The sequence below is a fragment of the Carcharodon carcharias genome, chromosome 2 (assembly GCF_017639515.1).
Source record: "Carcharodon carcharias isolate sCarCar2 chromosome 2, sCarCar2.pri, whole genome shotgun sequence".
Classification (NCBI taxonomy): Eukaryota; Metazoa; Chordata; class Chondrichthyes; order Lamniformes; family Lamnidae; genus Carcharodon; species Carcharodon carcharias.
The window spans coordinates 124,977,823-125,002,693 of record NC_054468.1 but is presented as its reverse complement, the minus strand read 5'-3'; the positions used below and the strand labels follow the sequence as shown (position 1 = coordinate 125,002,693).

General features: G+C 43.0%; 1 protein-coding gene across 8 annotated transcripts in view; it reads right to left on the bottom strand.

Moving 5' to 3' along the window:
- utrn (utrophin) overlaps positions 1-24,871 on the bottom strand; it is a 664,110-nt gene that overhangs the window by 166,370 nt on the left and 472,869 nt on the right. For all 8 annotated transcript variants that reach the window (XM_041182782.1, XM_041182783.1, XM_041182789.1 and 5 more), the window contains 3 exons: positions 13,856-14,002; positions 2,750-2,828; positions 1,619-1,682 (listed from right to left, as the gene is read on the bottom strand). In XM_041182782.1, the coding sequence (XP_041038716.1) occupies positions 1,619-1,682; positions 2,750-2,828; positions 13,856-14,002 (290 nt within the window). The remainder of the gene's footprint in view (positions 1-1,618; positions 1,683-2,749; positions 2,829-13,855; positions 14,003-24,871) is intronic.

Below are 24,871 nucleotides of genomic sequence, written 5' to 3'. Positions count from 1 at the left end.
TTTCCTAGTTCTACCTATGCCATTGGTACCTACATGGACCATGACAAATGGACCCCCCCCCACTGCAAGTTCCTTTCCAGATATCCTGAACCCTGGCACCAGACAGGCAACACAGCTGTCTGGACTCTCGCTCTTTGCTACTGAGAACAGTGCCAATCCCTGTCACTATACTGTCCCATACTACCACTCTGTTCCTATTTGCTGCCCGCACTTGGATGGCTTCCTGTACCACGGTGCCTTGGTCAGTTTGTTCATTCACCCTGCAACCCGCGCTCTCATCCAAACAACCTCAAAACCTATTGGACAATTACAGAGGCTCGCACTCCTGCCCTCTGAGTTCCCCTGCCTGCCTCAGTTGCAGTTACACCCTCCTGTCCCTAACCACTGACCAAATCAGAACACCCTATCCTAAGTAGTGTGACTGCCTCCTGGTACAAAGCATCCAGGTAACTTCCCCCTCCTTGATGTGTCACAGAGTCTGCAGCTCAGCATCTAGCTCATTGATTCTATGCCAAAGTTACTCAAGCCGCAAACACTTACTGCAGATGTGTTTGACCTGGATCACAATGTTATCCGGGAGCTCCCACATGTTGCAGCCTTGACACATCAGTTGTCCTGCCATCCTTAATGCGTTTTAAATAATTGCTTAAATATATTGATCATTTATTTGTGTTGCTTTTTTTTATATTTTATCAACTTTACCACCAATTTGTGTACTATTTTAAACATTAGGGATAGAATAGAGCTTACCCACTTACCAGATACTCACCAAACAGCTAGTAGAACAAAAACCAATTCCTACAGGGTGAGAAGGTTAGAAAAAGGAAACAAACACCTCCTTCTCCCCCTTCACTGAACTCCCCCTCTCACCAAACCCCAAGTCTTCACTCAGTTACTTCAGCTGCACGCCATTTGCCAAGGCTGCACTAAAGAGCCCTGAATTTATAGTAAACTGAACTGGGGTGCAGTAATCAGATTCAACCGATTAGCTAATTAACTACACAGCTCCTACAGCTGAGAGTGAATTTACCCTGTCTAAACTGCAAGAAAGAGCTTAGCCTGTTTACACAGTACTTTCCAGTTACAACTCATTACAGACTACATTAGATTTCAAGAGCAAAATTTAAGAACAAAATTAACACTTAAAACTCCCCCCTCACCAAACTCCAAGTCTTTACTCAGTTACACTCCATTCGCCATGCAGTATATTGAAGGCTATTCTATTACACAAAACAACAGTTTTCAAAAACCTATGATGATGTTAGAACCACAAGTCAGAACATAAGCAAGCAGTTCATCTCCAAACAGAAGAAAACACAAGTTGCATTTATAATTTTGAAAAGTGTACTTTTTGTCTGTGGTTTCTCCTCCAACTCCCATTCTCCCAGATCACCACAGATTTTTGGCACCTCCTCATCCAAAAGCAGGTCTGTCAAGCTCAGGCACCCAATAAATGCCCCTTCATGGTTGTGCCACAAGTCAATACTTTAGAAGGCTCCCACTCTTCAATGAGTTAATTATCTTGGATCCCTTACTTTTCTCATGTTTTACAACTTAATTACAGGAGGAAGTAAAAGTATAGCGATTGCACAGTATGAACGAAAGTAAGAAAACTTACTTGATGTAATACGGCACTCGATTGTTGTGGGATACAGCTCGCTGCCAAGGCAACTGAACGGAGGCTACAGAAATGAAAATACAGGATTAGAACTAAAGTATGCCAAACAGATGTATAGGCCACAATTAACACCTCAAGTGCACAACATTGTTTTTTAAAAAAAATTTTTATTCATTCATGGGGTGTGGGCTTTGCTGGCTGGGCTAGCATTTATTGCCCGTCCGTAGTTGCTCTTGAGAAGGTGGTGGTGAGCTGCCTTCTTGAACCGCTGCAGTCCATGTTATGTAGGTACACCCACAGTGCTGTTAGGAAGGGAGTTCCAGAATTTTCATCCAGCAACTGTGAAGGAGCGGCGATATATTTCCAAGTCAGGATGGTGAGTGGTTTTCCCATCTATCTGCTGTCCTTGTCCTTCTAGATGGTAGTGGTCATGAGTTTGGAAGTTGCTGTCAAAGGAGTGACTAATTTTGGCACTAGCCCCCACTTGTTAGTAAGGAGGACTTTGCAGGGTCAACAGGGCTGAGTTTGCCATTGTCGTTTCCAGTGCCTAGTTCGATGCCTGGCGGTCTGTCAGGTTTCGTTTTTTTTGTGATTTTGTAGCGGTTTGTTACAACTCAGTGGCTTGCTAGGCTATTTCAGAGGGCATTTAAGAGTCAACCACATTGCTGGTGCAGGCCAGACCAGGTAAGGGTGACAGATTTCCTTCCCTAAAGGACATTAGTGAACCAGATGGGTTTTTATAACAATCGACAAAGATTTCATGGTCATTATTAGACTTTTAATTTTAGATTTTTATTAAATTCAAATTCCACCATCTGCCCTCGCAGGATTCAAACCTGGGTCCCCAGTGCATTACCCTGGGTCTCTGGATCACTAGTCCAATGACAATACCACTACGCCATTGCCTGCCCCCACTGAATTAAAAAAAAAAGTGTTTTGCTGAGATCACAGAATCATAGATTTATTGATAGGCCGGTAACACATATAACAATGCTTCACTTGAACAATAAATCACGTGCCTTTTAGCCTTACACTTACACATGTGCACATATAAAATCAAATACTCTGCAACATTAATATATTTAAAATGCAACAAAATGAAGGTGCTAGGTTTCTCTAAATCCGACTTACTGGAGAGAAAATGTTGTGATGAAGGACCAAAATCCCGGTATGCTTCTTGTAACTGCTTGATCCGATCCTCAACAGCAACCTACAATGATAACAGAATTGTTACAGTGTAGAAGGAGACTATTCAGCCCATCATATCTGCACCAGCTCACTGAGCATTTTAAATTAGTGCCAATCTCCTACCTTTTCCCCATAACCCTGCACGTTGTTTCTATTTAAATAATCATCCAATCCTCAATGCCTCAGTTGAACCTGCCTCCACCACACTTCTAGGCAATGCATTCTAAACCCTAATTACTCGCTGTGTGAAAAAGTTTTCTCTCACCTCGCATTTGTTTCTTTTCCAAAACACTTTAAAACTGTGCCCTCTGGTTCTCAATCTGTTTACGAGCAGGAACAGTTTCTCACTATCTACTCTGTCCAGACCCTTCATGATTTTGAAAACATCTATCAAGTCTCCTCTAGCCTTCGCTCTCAGGAAAACAGTCCCAACTTCTCCGATCTTGCCTTATAAGTGAAGTGTCTCATCCCTGGAACCATTCTCGTAAACCTCTTCTGCACTTTCTCCAATGTGTTCACATTCCTCCTACAGTGTGGCACCCTGAACTGTACACGTTACTCCAACTGAGTCTAACCAGTGTCGTATATAAGTTCATCATAACTTCCCTGCTCTTGTACTGTATGCCCTGAAATGAAGCCTAGAATACTGTATGCTTTAGGAACAGCTCTCTCTACCTGACCTGCCACCTTTAATGACTTATGTACATATATACCCAGGTCTTTCTGCTCCTGCACACCCTTTAAAATAATATCCTTTATTTTATGCTGTCTCTCCATGTTCTTTGTACCAAAGTGTATCACCTCACACTTCTCTGCATTGAACATTATCTCCCACCTATCTGCCCACTCCACCAATATGTCAAGGTCCTTTTGAAGTTCTACACTGTCCTCCATGCAGTTCACAACACTCCCAAGTTTTGATTCGTCCGCAAACTTTTAAATGATCTCCTGCACACCAAGATCCAGATCATTTATATATATCAGGAAAAGCAAGGGTCCCAATATCTACCCCTGGGGAACTCCACTACAAACATTCTTCCATCCCAAAAAATGCGCATTAACCATTACTCTCTGTTTCCTATCCCTCAGCCAATTTTGTATCCACGTTGCTATGTCCCTTTTATTCCATGACCTATAACTTTCCTCAAGTCTGTTGTGTGGCACTGCTCCTTTTGGAAATACATATGCACCACATCAATGGCCTTGCCTTCATCAACCACCTCTTACCTCTTCAAAAGCCTCCAGCAAGTTAGTTAGACACAATTTTCCTTCAACAAATCCATGCTGACTCTTCCAAATCAATCCACATTTTTCCATGTGACAATTAATTCTATCCCGAACAATTGTTTCTAGAAGTTTCCCCACCACCAAAGTTAAACTGGCTGGTCTGTAATTGCAGGGCAGATCTTTACAATCTTTTTTGAACAAGGGCGTAATGTTTGCAATTCTCCAGTTCTCTGGCAGCTCCCCTAAATCCAGGGAACATTGAAATATTATTGCCAGTGCCTCTGCAATTACCACTCTCATTTGCTTGAATATTCTTGGATGCATCTCATCAGGTCCCAGGGCCTTATCAAGATTAAGTACTGACAGCTTACCCAATACCTCCTCCTTATTAATTTTAAACCCTTCTGGTGACTGAGTTTCCTCCTCTGTCATCATGACCTGGGCAGCATCTACCTACTAGGTAAAGACAGATGCAAACTATTCATTTAACACCTCAGCCATACCTCTTGCCTCTATGTGTAAATCCCCTTTTTGGTCCCTAATTGGCTCTACTCCCCCTTTTACCACCCTTTTACTATTAATCTGCTTATAGAATACTTTGGGATATCCTTTTATGTTAACCGACAGTCTTTTCTCATAATCCCTCTTTTGCTTCTCGTATTTGCTTTTTCACATCGCTTCTGAGCCTTCTGCATTCAGCTTGATTCTCAATTGTATTTGTTACCTGACACCTGTCATAAGTACACTTTTTCTTCTTTAATTTCTATCTCCTTTGTCATCCAGGGAGCTCTGGATTTGTTTGTCCCACCCTTCCCTTTTAAGGGAACGTACCTTGACTGTGCCCAAACCATGTCCTCTTTGAAGGTAGCCTATTGTTCAGCTACTGTTTTTCCCGCCAACCTTTGGTTCCAGTATATCCGGCCCAGCTCTGTTCTTGCCCCATTGAAGTCCACTCTTTGCCAGTTGATTATTCTTACTCCGGATTGACTAATGTCATTTTCCACCGTCATCCTAAATCTTGAAACAGTGATCACTGTCCCCTAAATGTTCCCCCATTGTCACTTGGCCCACATCATTCCTAAGAACCAGGTCTAGCAGTGCCTCCTTTCTTGTTTGACTGGACACATGCTGCTTTGGAAATTCTCCTGAACACAATCTAGGAAAGCTTGTCCCTCACTGCCCCTTACTCTACAACTATGCCAGTCTATAAACAGGTAATTAAAGTCCCCCATTATAACTACTCTATGATGTTTATGCCTCTGTAATTTCCTTGCAGATTTGTTCCTCAATGTCCTTCCCTAGCTGGTGGACTATATATTACACCAAGCAATATAATTGCACCCTTCTGATTTCTTAGCTCTAGCCAAATCAATTCTGTCCTTGAAGCCTCTGACACATCCTCTTTCTCCAGTTCTGCAATACTCTCCTTAGCCAAAAATGCCACCTCTCCTCATTTTTGCCCTTTCCTATCTTTTCTGAACACCTTGTAACCAGGAATATTTAACACCCAGAACTGCCCTTCCTTAAGCCAAGTCTCCGTTGTCACCATAACATCATAATCCCACAAGGCAGTCTGTGCTTGTGACTCCCCCCATGTATTAATTATACTCTGTGCATTCACATACATGCAGTGTAGCCCTGATTTAGACTTTATTACTTTCTCCCTTACCCTGACTTTACCTACTAACTTATTATTCTCTATTTTAGTGCTATCTGCCTCTCCCAGCATTCAGTGCATCCTGGTATTACTTTCTAATATGCTCTCATGGTTCTCACACCCCTGCTGAGTTAGTTTAAACCCTCCCCCAACTAGCAAGGAACTCAGTCCCAGCTCTGTTCAGGTGCAACCCGTCCAGCTTGTACAGGTGCCATCTCCCCCAGAGCCAGTCCCAGGTGTCCCAGGAATCTAAAGCCCTTCCTCCTGCATCATATTTGCAGCCACCCATTTATCTGTCTTATCCTCCTATTTCTGTACTCACTTGATTGCACGTGGTACTGAGAGTAATCCGGAGATTACTACTTTTGATAAAAGGAGCCAAAATTGACGCTTTCCCTCTAAAACTACAGTGACAAAGGAAAAAATCTCACTTTGATCTCAGTAAATAAGGTGCTGTTAATGTAGATACGAATCATAAAATGGTTGCAGCACAGGGGTGATATTGGCTGATTTGAAGGAGAGGGAGACTGTACCTTATGTGTACGGAGTTCAGTTTGGATTTTGGCTGCTAGCAGGCATCTTACCCACCTGTATGGAACACCTTCATCAGTATCATAACAAGGAAGGGGAAAAAGCACCTTTTTTTTTAGAAGAACCCTGCACAGCAAGATGCATGAATTAGCAGTTTGGATGCCATTTGCTTTGCATGATCCTGTGCACTGGGAACCTAATATGTTTCCTGTTTGGTAGGCTTCTAAAGAATACAGAGACATTCATCCATAGTGTCTCTCATCTTTGTGATCACATTTAGCACTGGATGATGTGAACAACAAAGTTAAGATTAATTAGCTGTCATCTAATGAAGTCACAGAATCACAGAATTGTTAAGGCACAGAAGGAGGCCATTCGGTCCATCATGTCTGCACCAGCTCTCCAAATAAGCCATCATGACTTAGTGCCATTCTCCTGCTTTTTCCGGTAACCTTGCACATTGTTTCTATTCAAATAATTAGCCAATGCCCTCTTCAATGCCTCGATTGAACCTGCCTCCACCACACTCCCAAGCAGCGCATTCCAGACCTGAACCACTCGCTGTGTGAAAGTTTTTTCTCACATCACATTTACTTCTTTTGCAAATCGCTTTAAATCTGTGCCCTCTTGTTTTTGATCCCTTGATGAGCAGAAACAGTTTCTCCCTATCTATTCAATCCAGCCCCCTCATGATCTCTTCTTAGCCTTCTCCACTCCAAGGAGAACAACCCCAACCTCTCCAATCTATCTTCATAACTCAAGTTTCTCATCCCTGGAACTATTCTTGTAAACCTCTGCTGCACTCTCTCCAGTGAGGTCACATCCTTCCTATAGTGTGATACCTAGGACTGCACAGAATACTCCAGCTGAGGTCTAACTTGTGTCTTATATAAGTCCAGCATAACCTCCCTGCTCTTATACTCTATGCCCCTATTAATAAAGCCCAGAATTATTAACTGCTTTATTAACTGCTCTCTCTACCTGTCCTGCCACTTTCAATGATCTATGCACATATACACCCAGGTGTCTCTGCTTCTGCACACCCTTAAGTGTACCCATTATTTTATATTGTCTCTCCATGTTCTTCCTGCCGAAATGAACCTCACACTTCTCCGCATTGAACATCATCTGTCACCTATCTGCCCACTCCACCAACTTGTCTCTGTCCTTTTGAAGTTCTACACTGTCCTCCTGTTTACAATGCTTCCAAATGTTATATTATCCACAAATTTAGAAATTGCCCCTACACACCAAGATCTAGATCATTAATATATATCAGGAAAAGCATTGGTCCCAATATCGACCTCTGGGGAGCTCCACTACAAACCTTCCTCTAGCCCGAAAAATATCCATTGACCATTACCTTCCATTTCCTATTACTCAGCTAATTTTGTATCCATGTTGCTACTGTCCCCTTTATTCCATGAGCTATAACTTTTCTCACAAGTCCTTTGTGTGGCACTGTATCGAATGCCTTTTAAATGTCCATGTACACCACATCAACATACTTGTGTAAAACAACTTCAAGTGTTGGTATAATCTCTTGCAATTACCTTGCGATCCACACAGGAATTCATGCCCCATTCTCTGTTGTACTTTATTGGGCTGCTGTTCTGTGCAATCTTTGCGCAACATGAGTAATACTAAAGAATCCATCGCAACAAGTTTGCCTGAGAGTCTAAACTCTGCCAGAGATCCATGTCTGTTTTTTTCATGGCCTCAATCTGGAGAGCATTAATGAATAAATGCAACTCAGAATTCACAGAATCACAAAATTGTTAGCGCGTAGAAGGAAGCCATTCGGCCCATTGTGTCTGCACCGGCTCTCTGAGCATTTTAATTTAGTGCCAACCTCCTGCCTTTCCCCCATAATCCTGCACATTGTTTCTATTCCAACTTTGCACCACACAATCCAAACTTATATTGAGATACATTAAAGTATGTTTATAAAATGTGGAAAGCCTTGATTCCAGTCAGAGTCCAGTTTTGAATTGAGTACTCAACATCTGCCTTCTCAGGGCCAGTGAGTCAAACTTGTCAAAGTGCCAACAAATCACCAGTTTAACCTGCACCATATGTATTTTCCACACCAATTATGTAGAAAACAATGAAGTACATTACAAAGTTTTCACTAAGATAACAAAGAGATGATGAGAGAAACAGAAATTAATAGATATGGCATGGAGTGCGGGATAAAAAGTAGTAAAATTTCATGAAAAGATATTGGAAGAATAGCCTGCTGTATGTTGATGTGAATTCTTAAGGAGGCAATAACAGGGCTGGGCACACTCCAATAGTGTAAAATGTGACAGGATGTGGGTTCATGCCTCAAATCCCCACAAAACAAGTCTGAACCCTCAGATGAATGCACGTGAAAGCTGATAACTATAATATATCATTAGCTAAATTCAGGCCTTTCTTGAAGCACTACGATAAGCAGCATTCAATAAGAACTACCCTTAGTATAATAATGGTGAATATCACGCAATCTGATTTAAATGTTTCACAAACAATTGAAATGCAGTTGTATTTTTTTAGCATTTTTCATTTTAATGGTTCCATTAATTATTTTCTAACCATATTCTTACCTATGTACTGCGAAACTGATTAAACATGTGGTGTAATTGCTCTGATCTTATTTTTCAGTGATAACATACAAGCAAATGCAGGCTTAAATCCCGGTACTATTTTGTCTCAATTTTATTAAAATCACATCAAAGTGCTTGGCTTCTTAAAACAAAAATTCTTCTCAGTATGTGGGTGATACCATCAAGGCTGTAGTTATTTCCAATTCCTACTTGCCTTCTCCTTGATCTGCACAATGGTGTTAGATAGGGATTTCCAGGATATCAACCCAAATATCTTTAGCACCTGAATACTAATTCAGAAATAAGATTTCCACACAGAAGAACAAGGATACAGAAGGGCCGTATTTTTATTTGAACTGTCTGACTGGTTCATGTAAATGCTAGTTAAGTAGCATTCACCTTCACTGCTGTAACAGGCTATGGAGCCAACATGAGGTAATTTAAGTGTCACAAAGCTATTAATATATTTAATATTTTGGAAAATATTTTTCTTTTAAAATAGAGATTTAATCTGCGGGTATGTCTTTATTGGATTAAAGCCAGCTAGTCTGGGTGCTTTGATATGTGCTCGTTTGAGATGTAAACAGAGAGGTAGAATGTATATGCATTTTTTGAATAGAGCATTCAAGAAGTGGGATGAAAACTTGACGCCTTTCGAGCAGCTACCAAGCAATATGTTTATATTGCTAATAAAGTTGGTACAATGAATGGGGTTTCATTGTTAAAAGGTGAAGTTCAAAGAGGTTGTTGATACAATGAGAATTTTAATTCAATCAGTGGTGATAGGCACAATTTCAGCAGTTTTCGGGTGTGCAGGCAGAGGCAATGTAAGATCAAAAGGCAGCTGCAAGCCTCCAACTGGCTCCACAGTGGAAAGAGCCTCACTTTGAATTCGTAAGGTGAAAATGCTTTGCCTGGTGTTTGGTTAAGTCTATGGGCTGTTGTTGCCTTAATGGAGATTAGTTTGGGAACTTGTTATAAATTATGATAGTAATAATTTGTAGCCATGTGTGTATACTTTAACCTGTGTAATTAATAAAATGTTTCATTTAGTTTAATGTAAAACCTCAAGAACTAGTTGTCTGATTCCTGAGTTTAGAGTCGCATCTCAAACATAACAATTAAAATTATAGGTTATGACAGTTTTTTAAAGTTTCCCTCTGGGATTTTTAAATAACTCAGCTTCACCGACTGCATTGGTCATAACTGTAAGGAAGTAATACTTTTGAGAGCAGTAGAGGGTTTTATACTAAATGTTCAGAGTGAGGGATCAAATGGGGAAAGATGTGGTAAATTAAAAAAGGCAAGAGAACAAGGTAGCAATATTGGAATTGATAGTCTGAGTGTAACAGGAAGAGGAAGAGCATACAAAAATAATAAGATGACAGAATTAAAGGCATGATATCTGAATGCACAAAGCACCTCCAACAAGGTAGATGACTTGACAGCACAAATGAAAGAAAACAGTTATTTTGAAGATGTGGCTATAGGGCAACTAAGGCTGGGAACTGAATGTTCAAGGGTATTCGACATTTAGGAAGCATAGACACAAAGGAAAAGGAGGTGGGGTAATGCTGTTAATAAAGGATGAGGTCAGTACATTAGTGAATGAGGATCTTAATTCAAGATGTAGAATCAGTTTGGGTGGAGCTAAGAAACAGCAAGGGGCAGCAAACATTGGTGGGAGTTGTTTATAGGCCCCAAACTGCAGTGATAATCTAGGGCACAGTATAAATCATGAAATTAGAGGTGCAGTAATAAGGGTTATACAGTATCATGTGGGACTTCAATCTACATATAGACTGGGTAAATGTAATTAGCACTAATGTTGTGGAGGATGAATTTCTGGAATGTACACAAGGTTTTCTAGAACAGTATAGTGAGGAACCAACCAGAGAATGGGCTATTTAAGATCTAGTATTGCGCAATGAGAAAGAGATCATTAATAATCTTGTTGTAAATGATGCTCTAGGGATGAGTGACCATAACAAGAAGGAGTTTTATATTAAGATGGAAAATGATTTCGTTCAATCCAAAACTGGGGTCTTAAAATCTAAACAAAGGAAACCATGAAGGTATGGGGGAAAAATTGGCTGTGGTAGAATGGGAAACTATATTAAAAGGTATGACAGTGGACAGGCAATAGCGGGCATTTAAATAATTAGTACACGGTTTACAACAAATTTACATTCCTTTCAGGAACAAAAAACAAGCAGGAAAGGTGATGCAACCAGAGCTAACAAAAGAAGATAAAGATTGTATTAGATCAGAGGAAGAGGCTTATAAACTTGCCAAAAAAAAAGGTAAGCCTGAGGATAGGGAGCATTTTGGAATTCAGCAAAGGAGGGCCAAGAAACTGATAAAAAGAAAATAGAATATAAAAGTAGACTAGTGAGAAACATAAAAACAGACTGGAAGAACCTTCTATAGGTATGTAAAAAGGAAAAGATTAGCAAAAACAAATGTGAGCCCATTGCAGGAAGAGAGGGGAGAATTTATAATGCGGAATAAGGAAATAACAGAGAAATCTTCATGGAGGAAAATACAAAAAACGTCCCAGGAATATCACAGAACAATGGGCTAGCGAGAATGAGGAACTTAAAGAAATTAGTATTAGTAAATAAATTAGTATTAGTAAAAACAAGTGACTGTGGTGTATTCAGAAGGCTTTCAATAAGGTTAAGATTAGAGCACATGCAATTTGGGATAATATACTGGCATGGATTGAGGATTGGTTAACGGACAGAAAACAGAGTAGGAATAAACAGGTCATTCTCAGGTTGGCAGGCTGCAACTAATTGGGTGCCACAAGGCTTGAGTCTCAGCTATTCACAATCATGTCCTCAGAGAGCATAGCTGAGGTAGTAAATGAATGCTTTGAATCCATCTTTACCAAAGAAGATGCTACCCAGACCATGGTGAAACAGGAGGTAATTCAGACACTAGAATGGTTTAAAATTGATAAGGAAGAAGTATTAGCTAGGCAGTCTGGACTTAAAGTTGATAAGGCACCAGGACCAGATGAGATGCATCCAAGGATGGAAGGAAGAAAAACTGGAAATTGTAGAGGCACTGGCCATATTTTTTCAGTCTTCCTTCAACTCAGGGGTGGTGTCAGAGGGCTGGGGAATTGAAAGCATTACACCCTTATTCAAAAAGGAGTATAAAGATGAGCTCAACAACTACAGGCCTGTCAGTTTAATTTTGCTAGTGGGGAAACTTCTAGAAACAATAATTCGGCACAAAATTAATAGTCACACTGACAAATTCTGGTTAATTAAAGAAAGCCAGCATGGATTTCTTAAAGGAAAATCGCATTTAACTAAGTTGCCAGAGTTTTTTAAAGAGGTAACAAAGAGGGTTGATGAGGACAATGCTGTTGATGTGGGGTACATGAACTTCCAAAAGGCATTAGATGAAGTGCCACACAACAGACTTGTGAGAAAAGTTATTGTTCATGGAATAAAAGGGATGGTGGCAACATGGACATAAAACTGGCTGAGTGACATGAAACAGAGTAGTGGTTAATGGACATTTTTCAGGCTGGAGGAAGATTTGCAGTGGAGCTCCCCAAGGTACAGTGTTTGGACCCTTGCTTTACCTGATAAATATTAATGACCTAGAACTTTGTATATAGGACACAATTTCAAAATTTGCAGATGATACGGAACTTGGAAGCATTGTGAACTGGAAGGAGACTGGTGTGTAACTTCAAAAGGACATAAACAAGTTAGTGGAATGGGCAGACAGATGGCAAATGAAGTTCAATGCAGAGAAATATGAAATTATTTATTTTTGTAGGAAGAACATCAAGAGACAATATAAAATAAGGGTGCAACTCTAAAGTGGGTGCAGGAGCAAAGTGACCTGGCTTTTTTGTGTGTCAGTCATTGAAGGTGGCAGGACAGGTTGAGTGAGCAGTTAATAAAGCATACAGTATCCTAGGCTTTATTAATAAGGGCAGAGGGTACAAGAGCAAGGAGATAATGTTGAACTTGTGCAAGACATTAGTTAGACCTCAGCTGGAGTATTGAGTCCAGTTCTGGGCACAGCACTTTTGGAAGGATATGAAGGCATTAGAGAGAATCCAGAAGAGGTTCATGAGAATGATTCCACGGATGAGAACCTTTAGTTAACAAGATAGATTGGAGAAGTTATGACTGTTTTCCTGGGAGAAAAGAAGGCTGAGAGGAAATATGATAGAGGTAATCAAAGTCATGAGAAGTCTGGACAGGATAGGTAGGGAGTAACTGTTCCCACTCTTGAAAGCATCTAGAATGAGTGGGCACAGATTTAAAATAATTGGCAAAAGCAGCAAAAGTGATATGAGAAAAACTTTTTCAGACAATGACTGGTTAAGATCTCGAATGCACTGCCTGAGTGTGCGGTGGAGGGAGGTTGGATTGAAGCATTCAAAAGGGAACCACACTGCTTTCCAAAAAGCAAGAATGTGCAGGGTTATGGAGAGAAGGCGGAAGAATAGCTCATTTGGAGAGCCAGTGCAAACACGATGGGCTGAACGGCCTCCTTCTGTACAAGAACAGTTCTGCCATGTCTTTTCAAGGATTAAGATGGATGAGACACTACTTTAACACTGATGTGCCCAAAAATTATCACAATGGTTCAGCTCCAAATCCTTATAGATGGGTGCTAAAAAGAAGTCTGCCCATTAGAATTCCTGCTACTTGCAGCTTCATCCTGAAGGTATTCATATTGTTCCAGTCCACATGCACTTCAGCAGCATGACTTGGGTGCTCACTTTCATCACCATCTATCTAGCTCTGGCTCTGTGATTGGATTAAACTCTGAGGTGAAGACTACAAGCCAGCAGAGTAAAGCATGCTGTATTTTTGAAAAAGGACTATTACAAAGATTGAATACTTTCATAACGCATGATAAAATATAAATTACTTGTTTAAAAAATGTACGTTTCCTTAACCTAGGTTTGCACCTAGGTTTGGAAATAAATTATTTCCTGATAATCATGGGGCAGTAGGTGCTTTCAGGAGCAAGTTGATTAGCTCAGGAAATGTTTTCCACTCTTACCTGTATAAGCTTCCATCGCATATTTAGGTCGTCAAGCTGGTGAGAAGTCTTTGGAGATAAAGAGACATCAAGTGGAGATAATTGGCTAGCCAGGTCATTTACTATTTTGACTTCTTGCTTCACTGGGGCAATTTCTTCTTTAAAAACCTAACAAAGAGCGTGGAAAAATAATGAGAAATATCTCAAAATTAGTTTAGTTATTAAAGGTTTGAAAAATTCAGCTAAAACTATCATTGGAGTATGAAATCCAGAAGTCTAGTGAGTGTGTAGAGTAATTTGGAGCTTTATAAAACTGATGTCTTATTGAGCAAGTGCCAACCCCAAGTCATTTTCAATTTATTTCATCGCACTAACTCATTACAATTACAGTCAGTGTAGATCAGTGAACTAAATAAATATAGGAATTAGGAAACAATATAGAACAAATAGTCTCAACAGGGCTTTGGGCTGTGTGATTTGGCTTATTCCAGCTCCTATTTCTTATGTTCCTATGTTATGTTTTCTCAATTCTGCATTTGTCATACAAACAAACAACGAGCAGGAAAAGGCCATTCAGACCCTCGAGTCTGCTCCACCATTTAATAAGATCATGGTTTGTCTGATACTGAACTGAAATCTGCAACCCACCTATCCTCGAAAACCTTTCACCCCTTTGTTTACCAAGAATCTATCTAGCTCTGTCTTAAAAATATTCAAAGGCTCTGCTTCCACCACCTTCTCAGGAAGAGAGTCCCAAAGACTCATGACCACGAGTGAAAAAATGTCACCTTCCTCTGTTTGAAATGGGCGACCCTTTATTTTCAACAGTGACCTCTGATTCTAGATTCGTCCACAAGGGGAAACATCCTCTCCACATCCAACCTGTCAAGACCCCTCAAGGTCTTGTATGTTTCAAGTCATCTCTTTCTCTTCTATCCAGCAGAAACAAATCTTTCCTCATAAGGAAACCCACCCATTCCAGAACAAAAACAGAATTACCTGGAAAAACTCAGCAGGTCTGGCAGCATCGGCGGAGAAGAAAAGAGATGACGTTTCGAGTCCTCATGACCCTTCGACAGAACTAGGTGAATCCACGGAAGGGGTGAAATATAAGCTGGTTTAAGGTGTGGGTCAGTGGCGGGGGTGGGGGGGGGGGAGGGGGAGAGAAGTGGAGGGGTGTGGTGTGGTTGTAAGGACAAGCAAGCAGTTGTAGAAGCAGATCATCAAAAGGTGTCACAGACAACAGAACAAAAGAACACATAGGTGTTGAAGTTGGTGATATTATCTAAACGAATGTGCTAATTAAGAATGGATAGTAGAGCACTCAGGGTATAGCTCTAGTGGGGGTGGGGGGAGCATAAAAGATTTAAAAATATTTTAAAATAATGGAAATAGGTGGGAAAAGAAAAATCAATATAATTTATTGAAAAAAACAAAAGGAAGGGGGAAGAAACAGAAAGAGGGTGGGGTTGGAGGAGGGAGCTCAAGACCTAAAGTTGTTGAATTCAATATTCAGTCCAGAAGGCTGTAAAGTGCCTAGTCGGAAGATGAGGTGTTGTTCCTCTAGTTTGCACTGGGCTTCACTGGAACAATGCAGCAAGCCAAGGACAGACATGTGGGCAAGAGAGCAGGGTGGAGTGTTAAAATGGCAAGCGACAGGGAGGTTTGGGTCATTCTTGCGGACAGACCGCAGGTGTTCTGCAAAATGGTCGCCCAGTTTACATTTGGTCTCTCCAATGTAGAGGGGACCACATTGGGAGCAACGAATACAGTAGACTAAGTTGAGGGAAATGCAAGTGAAATGCTGCTTCACTTGAAAGGAGTGTTTGGGCCCTTGGACGGTGAGGAGAGAGGAAGTGAAGGGGCAGGTGTTACATCTTTTGCGTGGGCATGGGGTGGTGCCATAGGTGGGGGTTGAGGAGTAGGGGGTGATGGAGGAGTGGACCAGGGTGTCCCAGAGGGAACGATCCCTACCGAATGCCAACAGGGGGGGTGAAGGGAAGATGTGTTTGGTGGTGGCATCATGCTGGAGTTGGCGGAAATGGCGGAGGATGATCCTTTGAATGTGGAGGCTGGTGGGGTGATAAGTGAGGACAAGGGAGACCCTATCATGTTTCTGGGAGGGAGCAGAAGGCGTGAGGGCGGATGCGCGGGAGATGGGCCGGACACGGTTGAGGGCCCTATCAACGACCGTGGGTGGAAAACCTCAGTTAAGGAAAAAGGAGGACATGTCAGAGGAACTGTTTTTGAAGTTAGCATCATCAGAACAGATGTGACAGAAGCGAAGGAACTGAGAGAATGGGATGGAGTCCTTACAGGAAGCGGGGTGTGAGGAGCTGTAGTCCAGGTAGCTGTGGGAGTTGGTAGGCTTGTAATGGATATTGGTGGACAGTCTATCACCAGAGATTGAGACAGAGAGGTCAAGAAAGGGAAGGGAAGTGTCAGAGATGGACCACGTGAAAATGATGGAGGGGTGGAGATTGGAAGCAAAATTAATAAATTTTTCCAAGTCCCGACGAGAGCATGAAGCAGCACCGAAGTAATCATCGATGTACCGGATAAAGAGTTGTGGAAGGAGGCCGGAGTAGGACTGGAACAAGGAATGTTCCACATACCCCATAAAGAGACAGGCATAGCTGGGGTCCATGCGGGTACCCATAGCCACACCTTTTATTTGGAGGAAATGAGAGGAGTTGAAGGAGAAATTGTTCAGTGTGAGAACAAGTTCAGCCAGACGGAGGAGAGTAGTGGTGGATGGGGATTGTTCGGGCCTCTGTTCGAGGAAGAAGCTAAGGGCCCTCAGACCATCCTGGTGGGGAATGGAGGTGTAGAGGGATTAGACGTCCATGGTGAAGAGAAAGCGGTTGGGGCCAGGGAACTGGAAATTGTTGATGTAAGGTGTCAGAGGAATCACGGATGTAGGTGGGAAGGGACTGGACAAGGGGAGAGAGAAGGGAGTCAAGATAACGAGAAATGAGTTCTGTGGGGCAGGAGCAGGCTGACACCATCGGTCTACCAGGACAGTTCTGTTTGTGGATTTTGGGTAGGAGGTAGAAGCGGGCAGTCCGAAGTTGGGCGACTATCAGGTTGGAAGCTATGGGAGGAAGATCCCCAGAAGAGATGAGGTCAGTGACAGTCCTGGAAACAATGGCTTGATGTTCAGTGGTGGGTTCATGGTCCAGGGAGAGGTAGGATGAAGTGTCTGCGAGTTGACGCTCAGCCTCCGCGAGGTAGAGGTCAGTGCGCCAGACAACAACAGCACCACCCTTGTCAGTAGGTTTGATGACAATGTCAGGGTTGGACCTGAGAGAATGGAGTGCAGTAAGTTCGGAGAGAGAGAGATTAGAATGGGTGAGAGGAGCAGAGAAATTGAGACGACTAATGTTGCGCTGACAGTTCTCAATGAAAAGATCAAGATAAGGTAAGAATCCAGAGGGAGGGGTCCAGGTGGAGGGAGAATATTGGAGGTAGGTGAAAGGATCCGTTGAACGGGGAGAGGACTCCTGCCCAAAGAAGTGAGCCTGGAGATGAAGACGGCGGAAGAAAAGTTCAGCATCGTGCCGAGCTCGAAATTCATTGAGGTGAGGGCGTAAGGGTATGAAACTAAGTCCTTTGCTGAGCACTGAACGTTCAGCATCGGAGAGGGGAAGGTCAGGAGGTATAGTGAATACACGGCTGGGGCTGGGATTGGAAGATGGGGTGGGGACGGAGGGACAGGCAGGGGTGGAGGGTCCTAGATGTGTGTTGGTATCGATGAGTTGTTGGAGCTTGCGTTCCTTAGCACTTGAGAGAAAGAGAAAAAGTTTCTTGTTGAGGCATCAGATGAGATGAAGAATAAAATGAAACTGGGGGCACGCGCAGCTTTGAAAAAGGGTACAGCGGTGCTGCTGGAGGGAGAGGTCGAGTGTGTTCATATGGCGGCGCATGGCACTGAGTGTGGATCTCAGAATGAGAATTGTTTTTACCACCCATTCCAGGTATCAGTCTGGTAAACCTTCTCTGAGCTGCTTCCAATGCATTTACATCCTTCTTTAAATAAGGTGACCAATACTGTCCACAGTACTCCAAATGTGGTCTCACTCATACCCTATACAACTGAAGCATAACCTCACTACTTTTGTATTCAATTCCCCTCACAATAAATAATAAAATTCTATTAGCTTTCCCAATTACTTGCTGAACTTGCATATTAGCCTTTTGTGATTCATGCACGAGGACAGCCAAGTCCCTCTGCACCTCAGCGCTCTGTATCAGATTTGTTTAAGAAAATGTGGGTAGCCCTGCCTAATAACCATCACTCCCCAACATAATCTTCTCATGTAATAAAAGCAAAATACTGCGAATGCTGGAAATCTGAAACAAAAACAAAAATAGCTGGAAAAACTCAGCAGGTCTGACAGCATCTGTGGAGAGGAATACAGTTAACATTTCGAGTCTGAATGACACTTCATCTGAACTAAGGGAAAATAGAAATGAGATGAAATATAAGCTGGTTGAGTGGAGTGGAACAGGTAGAGCTGGATAGAGGGCCAGTGATAGGTGGAGGCAAAGAAGAGATTGCCAAAGATGTCAGACAAAAGAACAAAGGGGTGTTGACGATGGTGATATTAGCTGTGGAATGTGCTAATGGTAACATTAAGGATAGAAAGCAGGATGAGCAAGTGACAGATAGCCCTAGTGGGGGTAGGGTAGGGGGAAGGGATTGAAATGGGCTAAAAGGTGGAGGTAAAACAATGAATGGAAATACATTTAAAAAATAATAGAAATAGATGGGAAAAGAAAAATATATTAAAAAATATATATATATATGTATTAAAAAACACAAACTATTGGAAAAGGGGGGATCGGAAAGGGGGTGGGGATAGAGGAGAGAGTTCATGATCTGAAGTTGTTGAACTCAATGTTAAGTCCAGAAGGCTATAAAGTGCCTAATCGGAAGATGAGATGCTGTTCCTCCAATTTGCGATGAGCTTCAATGGCACATTGCAGCAGGCCAAGGACAGATATGTGAGCATGAGAGCAGGGTGTTGTGTTGAAATGACAAGCGACAGGGAGGTCCGGGTCATGCTTGCAGACAGACCGGAAGTGTTCTGCAAAGCAGTCACCCAGTCTGCGTTTGGTCTCTCCAATGTAGAGGAGACCACATTGGGAGCAGCGAATGCAGTAGACTAAATTGAGGAAAGTGCAAATGAAGTGCTGCTTCACTTGAAAGGAGTGTTTGGCCCTTGGACAGTGAGGAGGGGGGAAGTAAAGGGGCAGGTGTTACACCTTCTGCGGTTGCATGGGAAGGTGCCGTGGGAGAGGGGTTGATGTGATGGAGGAGTGGACCAGGATATCCCGGAGGGAACGATCCCTATGGAATGCCAAAGGGGGGTGAAGGCAAGATGTGTTTGGTGGTGGCATTGTGCTGGAGTTGGCGGAAATGGTGGAGGATGATCCTTTGAATGCGTAGGCTGGTGGGGTGATAAGCGAGGATAAGGGGGACCCTATCATAGTTCTGGGAGGGAGAGGAAGGTGTGAGGGCAGATGAGCAGGAGATGGGCTGAACACGGTTGAGGGCTCTGTCAACCACCGTGGCTGGAAAACCTCGGTTAAGGAAGAAGGAAGACATGTCAGAGGAACTGTTTTGGAAATTGGCATCATCGGAACAGATTCGACGGAGGCAAAGGAACTGAGAGAATGGGATGGAGTCCTTCCAGGAAGCAGGGTGTGAGGAGCTGTAGTCCAGGTAGCTGTGGGAGTCAGTAAGCTTGTAATGAATATTGGTGGACAGTCTATCACCAGAAATTGATACAGAGAGGTCAAGGAAGGGAAGGGAAGTGTCAGTGATGGACTATGTGAAAATGATGGAGGAGTGGAAATTGGAGGCAAAATTAATACATTTTTCCAGGTCCAAACAAGAGCATGAAGCGGCACCAAAGCAGTCATCGATGTACTGGAGAAAGAGTCGTGGGAGGGGGACTGAGTAGGACTGGAACAAGGAATGTTCCACATACCCCATAAAGAGACAGGCATAGCTGGGGCCCATGCAGGTACCCATAGCCATGCCTTTTATTTAGAGGAAATGAGACGAGCTTAAGGAGAAATTGTTCAGTGAGAGAACAAGTTCAGCCAGATGGAGGAGAGCGGTGGTGGATGGGGATTGTTCGGACCTCTGTTCGAAGAAAAAGCGGACAGCTCTCAGACCATCCCGGTGGGGGATGGAGGTGTAGAGGGATTGGACGTCCAGGGTGAAGAGGAGGCGGTTGGGCCCAGAGAACTGGAATTTCTTGATGCGATGTAGGGCGTCAGAGGAATCGCGTATGTTGGTGGGAAGAGACTGGACAAGGGGAAGAGAATGGAGTCAAGATAGCAAGAAATGAGTTCCGTAGGGCAGGAACAGGCTGACACGATCGGTCTGCCGGGGCAGTCCTGTTTGTGGATTTTGGGTAGGTGGTAGAAGCATGCCATCCAAGGTTGGGAGACATGAGGTTGGAAGCTGTGGAGGGAAGATCTCCAGAGGAGATAAGGTCAGTGACAGTCTTGGAAACAATGGCTTGATGGCAATGGCAATCTTCTCATACAATGGTAGCCTGAGGCATATACTGAAACCCATCACCATTAACTGTTTCCAATTCAAGCCACTGGCAAACAAATTTCCAACTGTAGCATTCTATTTGCCTGACAGAGCCCACACTCTTCCCTAGGTATACATTCCACTAAGCTCAGAGCAAACATTTAGGTTCAGGACTCCTAAGAGTGTGCAGATATAATGCTGCTGTTTAACCAGTTAAATCCCATTGCTGCTCAGAGCAGAGGATTAGTAAGCTTCCTGAGGTTTGTCCATCCAAGACCACATTGCTTGATACAGCATTGGTTTGCACAGTTAACTAGAGATCATAGGGAAGAATTCCATCCCTCATCAGTGACAGCTTTGTCCATTCAGGTTGCATCAGAGCACCAAGTTTGGTGGTCAATTGTCAATAATGCTTTGGCATGCTTTGAATTAGTTAGTCCAGGCATTGAGAGTCTACTGCAGTGGGTTAACTTGGTTCTTTAACGAGCTGGTGTATCATTGTGGAGAAACTTCAATGAAGCTTATTCTACCACCAAATGGAGGACTAACAGTTGGTTGTCAAACATCTAACAAGTGTGGGTTTTAGCCCTCAATAGCTGGACACAATGTACCAGAAACCAAAAGGAGCAGGTTGGCGTGCAGCATAACTCACCACATAACTTTAAAAGTATTTCCACCATATTCTGAGCCAAAACCTTGACAAATATTAATCTCCAATGAACAGCGGGCCAAAGATTCAGCAGTGGCTACTTGTCTAACCACAGTCCAACCAGGATAGGCATGAGACTCTGAATAGGACACTATTTTCCTATTTGGTCTCCAAGTAAGAGCTTCCATCAGCTGTTGTTCTGTGTTTCAGATCTTCCTCATCAGCTCAACAACAGACATCTGTTTCCAGCAAAGTGGAATTATCGACACAGATCAGCTGTGCTGTAAAAGTATAAAACATGCTGCTAAATCCATTTTAAACTGCTACATCCGGGGTTTTTTTTGTTCGTTCATGGGATGTGGGAGTCCAGGATGTTCCAGGGTTTTGACCCAGCGACGGAGATAGAATAGCAATATAGTTCCAAGTCAGGATGGTGAGTGGCTTGGAGGGGAACTTCCAGGTGGCGGTGTTCCCATCCTTGTCCTTCTAGATGGTAGTGGTCATGAGTTTGGAAGGTGCTGTCTAAGGAGCCTTGATGAATTCCTGAAGTGCATCTTGTAGATGGTACACACTGCTACTGTGCGTTGGTGGTGGAGGGAGTGAATGATTATGGATGAGGTGCCAATTAAGCGGGGCTGCTTTGTCCTGGATGCTGTCAAGCCTCGAGTGTTGTTGGAGCTGCACTCATCCCGGCACGCGGGGAGCATTCCATCACACTCCTGACTTGTGCGTTATAGATGGTGGACAGGCTCTGGGGAGTCAGGGGTGAGTTACTCATTGCAGGATTCGTAGCCTCTGACTTGCTCTTGTAGTCAGAGTATTTATATAGTTGGTCCAGTTCAGCTTCTGGTCAATGATAACCCTCAGGATGTTGATAATGGGGGATTCAGCAATGATAATGCCATTGAACATCAAGAGGCTCTGGTTAGATTCTTTCTTGTTGGAGATTGTCTGACACTTGTGTGGCAGGAATGTTACTTGCCATTTGTCAGCCCAAGCCTGGATATTGTCCAGTTCTTGCTGCACTTGGACATGGGACTGCTTCAGTATCAGTTGAGTTACGAATGGTGCTGGGCATTGTGCAATCATCAGCAAATATCCCAACTTCCATTACGATGGAAGGAAGGTCATTGATGAAGCAGCTGAAGATGGTAGGGCCTGGAATGCTACCCTGGGGAGTTCCTGCAGTGATGCCCTGGAACTGAGGTGACTGACCTCCAACCATCTTCCTTTGTGCGAGATATGACTCCAACCAGTGGAGATTTTTCCCCTGATTCCCACTGACTTCAGTTTTGTTAGGGCTCCTTGATGCCACACTCGATCAAATGCTGCCTTGGTGTCAAGGGCAGTCACTCTCACCTCATCTCTGGAGTGAAGCTCTTTTGCCCATGTTTGAACCAAGACTGTAATGAGGTCAGAAGCTGAGCGGCCCTGACGGAATCCAAACTGGGCATCAGTGAGCAGGTTATTGCTAAACAAGTGCTGCTTCATAGCACTGTTGATGACCCCTTCCAACAGTTTACTGATGATCAAGAGTAGACTGATGGGGCGGTAACCAGTCAGGTTAGATTTGTCCTGCTTTTTGTGTACAGGACATACCTGGGCAACTTTCCATATTGACAGGTAGATGGCAGTGTTGTAGCTGTACTGGAACAGCTTGGCTAGGGGTGCGGCAAGTTCTGGGGCACAAGTCTTCAGTACTATTGCCTGAATATTGTCAAGGCCCAAAGCTTTTGCTGTATCCAGTGCCTTCAACCGTTTTTTGATATCATGTGGAGTGAATTGAATTGGCTGAAGACTGGCATCGGTGATGTTGGGAACCTCTGGAGGCCACAGCAATGAATCATCCACTCAGCAGTTTTGACTGAAGATTGTTGCAAATGCTTCAGCCTTATCTTTTTGCAAAGTTTTGCTGAAGAAGTCACTGCCCCTCCAAGATACTCACCAATAGGTTTGTGTAAGCCAGAGCTTTCAAAATACAGAGTGCATGACAGCACTTTTACAATATACACATGGTATTGCGTGCATGTGACTATTTACACAGGGCTCGAGCCTCTGTCATGCCACTTTCCAATAGTCTGTTCACTTCAGTTGACATTTTAAAAAGCTCAAGCTATTCCTCTTGTTCACTAGGTGCTAATGAGCAGCAAGCAATCCTTAAGCTCCTTAAGCAGCATAATGAAATTCATTGCATCATACGTGGTCAGGTAAAGTGCACGAACATGGCTTTCATCAACTTTCATAAGGTTATTGACCAGATGCCACACGCTGTCCTCATTTAGCAATATATGGGGTACACAGCTGTTCCAAAGATTTTACGTGGGATATAAGCACTACAGAGTCTACTTCTCTCAAAAGGTGAATGGATCAAGGTTGTCCACATTCACTCATCCTATTCAATGTCTTCATTAACCTCGTGTTAGATAGCACCATAAGGGATTGTCCCCGTACATTCAATCTAGGTGTTTGAGAGAACTTGAGAGATCATTTTCTGTTATTGGTGAGGATCTAGCAAGCTTCCCATTAACCATTTAGAACAAAGAGCTAAGCAATGGAATTTGATGGTGGATGCATCCCAAATATAGCATACCGTTTCTCTTCTGTGACAGCCGAGTCCTTATGTATGTTATACTTGCGGCATATAAGAGCTATCCAGCCAATTCTACATGGTTCAGAGTTCCTAGCAATGTAATACAAGAGCTTCCTTCAGGTCCAGTTGCATGTGGCACAGATATCACAACATAAGCTGTGGTATCACAAGCTGCTTACAGTGTTAACTGTTCAACCTGTCCTATTGTCCAGAACACTAAGGACACATTTCTATACCTTATCTGATATTTTAGTATTTTAGTATTTTATTATAGAGCTAGTGTTGTATTTCTTTAAAGACCTATGTTATGTTATTTGGCAGCCAGAAGAAATTGTCAAAAGCACAGAGGGTCTCAAAATTGATTGCTGTAATTACCAACAGTTAGAACAACTCATAAGAATCTGTGCCGGGTCACAGCAAATTATCCCACATCTCCTACAACTCTACTTCAGCAAGATAAAGGAGGTAAACGCTATGCCTCCCAGCAGCACCCTAGCTCTGAGCCACAGAGGCTGGTGAGTGGAATTCACTACAACAGGAGTGACTGAGGATAAACTTAAGGGAAGCTAGATAAGCACATGAAAGAAAGAGGGATAGAAGGTTCCACTGATGGGGTTACATGAAGGAAGGTGGGAGGGAACTCAATGCAGCATAAATGCGAGCAAAAAGAGAATTTGTTTTTAGTCATTCATGGGATGTGGGCATCGCTGGCTAGGCCAGCATTTATTGCCCATCCCTCATTGACAAGGTGGTGCTGAGCTGCCTTCTTTAACCGCTGCAGTCCCTGTGGTGTAGATACATCCACTGTGCTGTTAGGGAGGGAGTTCCAGGATTTTAACTGAGCAATGGTGAAGGAAAGGCGATACATTTCCAAGTCAGGTTAGTGAGTGGCTTTGAGGGGAACTTCCAGGTGGTGGTGTTCCCATCTGTCTGCTGCCCTTGCCCTAGATGGTAGTATTTGTGGCTCTGGAAGGTGCTGTCTAAGGAGCCTTGGTGAGTTGCTGCAGTGCATCTTGTAGATGGTACACACTGTTGACACTGTGTGTCAGCGGTGGAGGGAGTGAATGTTTGTGAAAGGGATGCCAATCCAGTGGACTGCTATGTCCTGGATGGTGTCAAGCTAGTCCAGTTCAGTTCCTGGTCAACGGTAACCCCCAGGATGATAGAATTATCTGTTTCTGTGCTGTTAACTCCATGTAATTGAATGCAAGTGATGCTTAACTCTACATTTGAACTTCATAA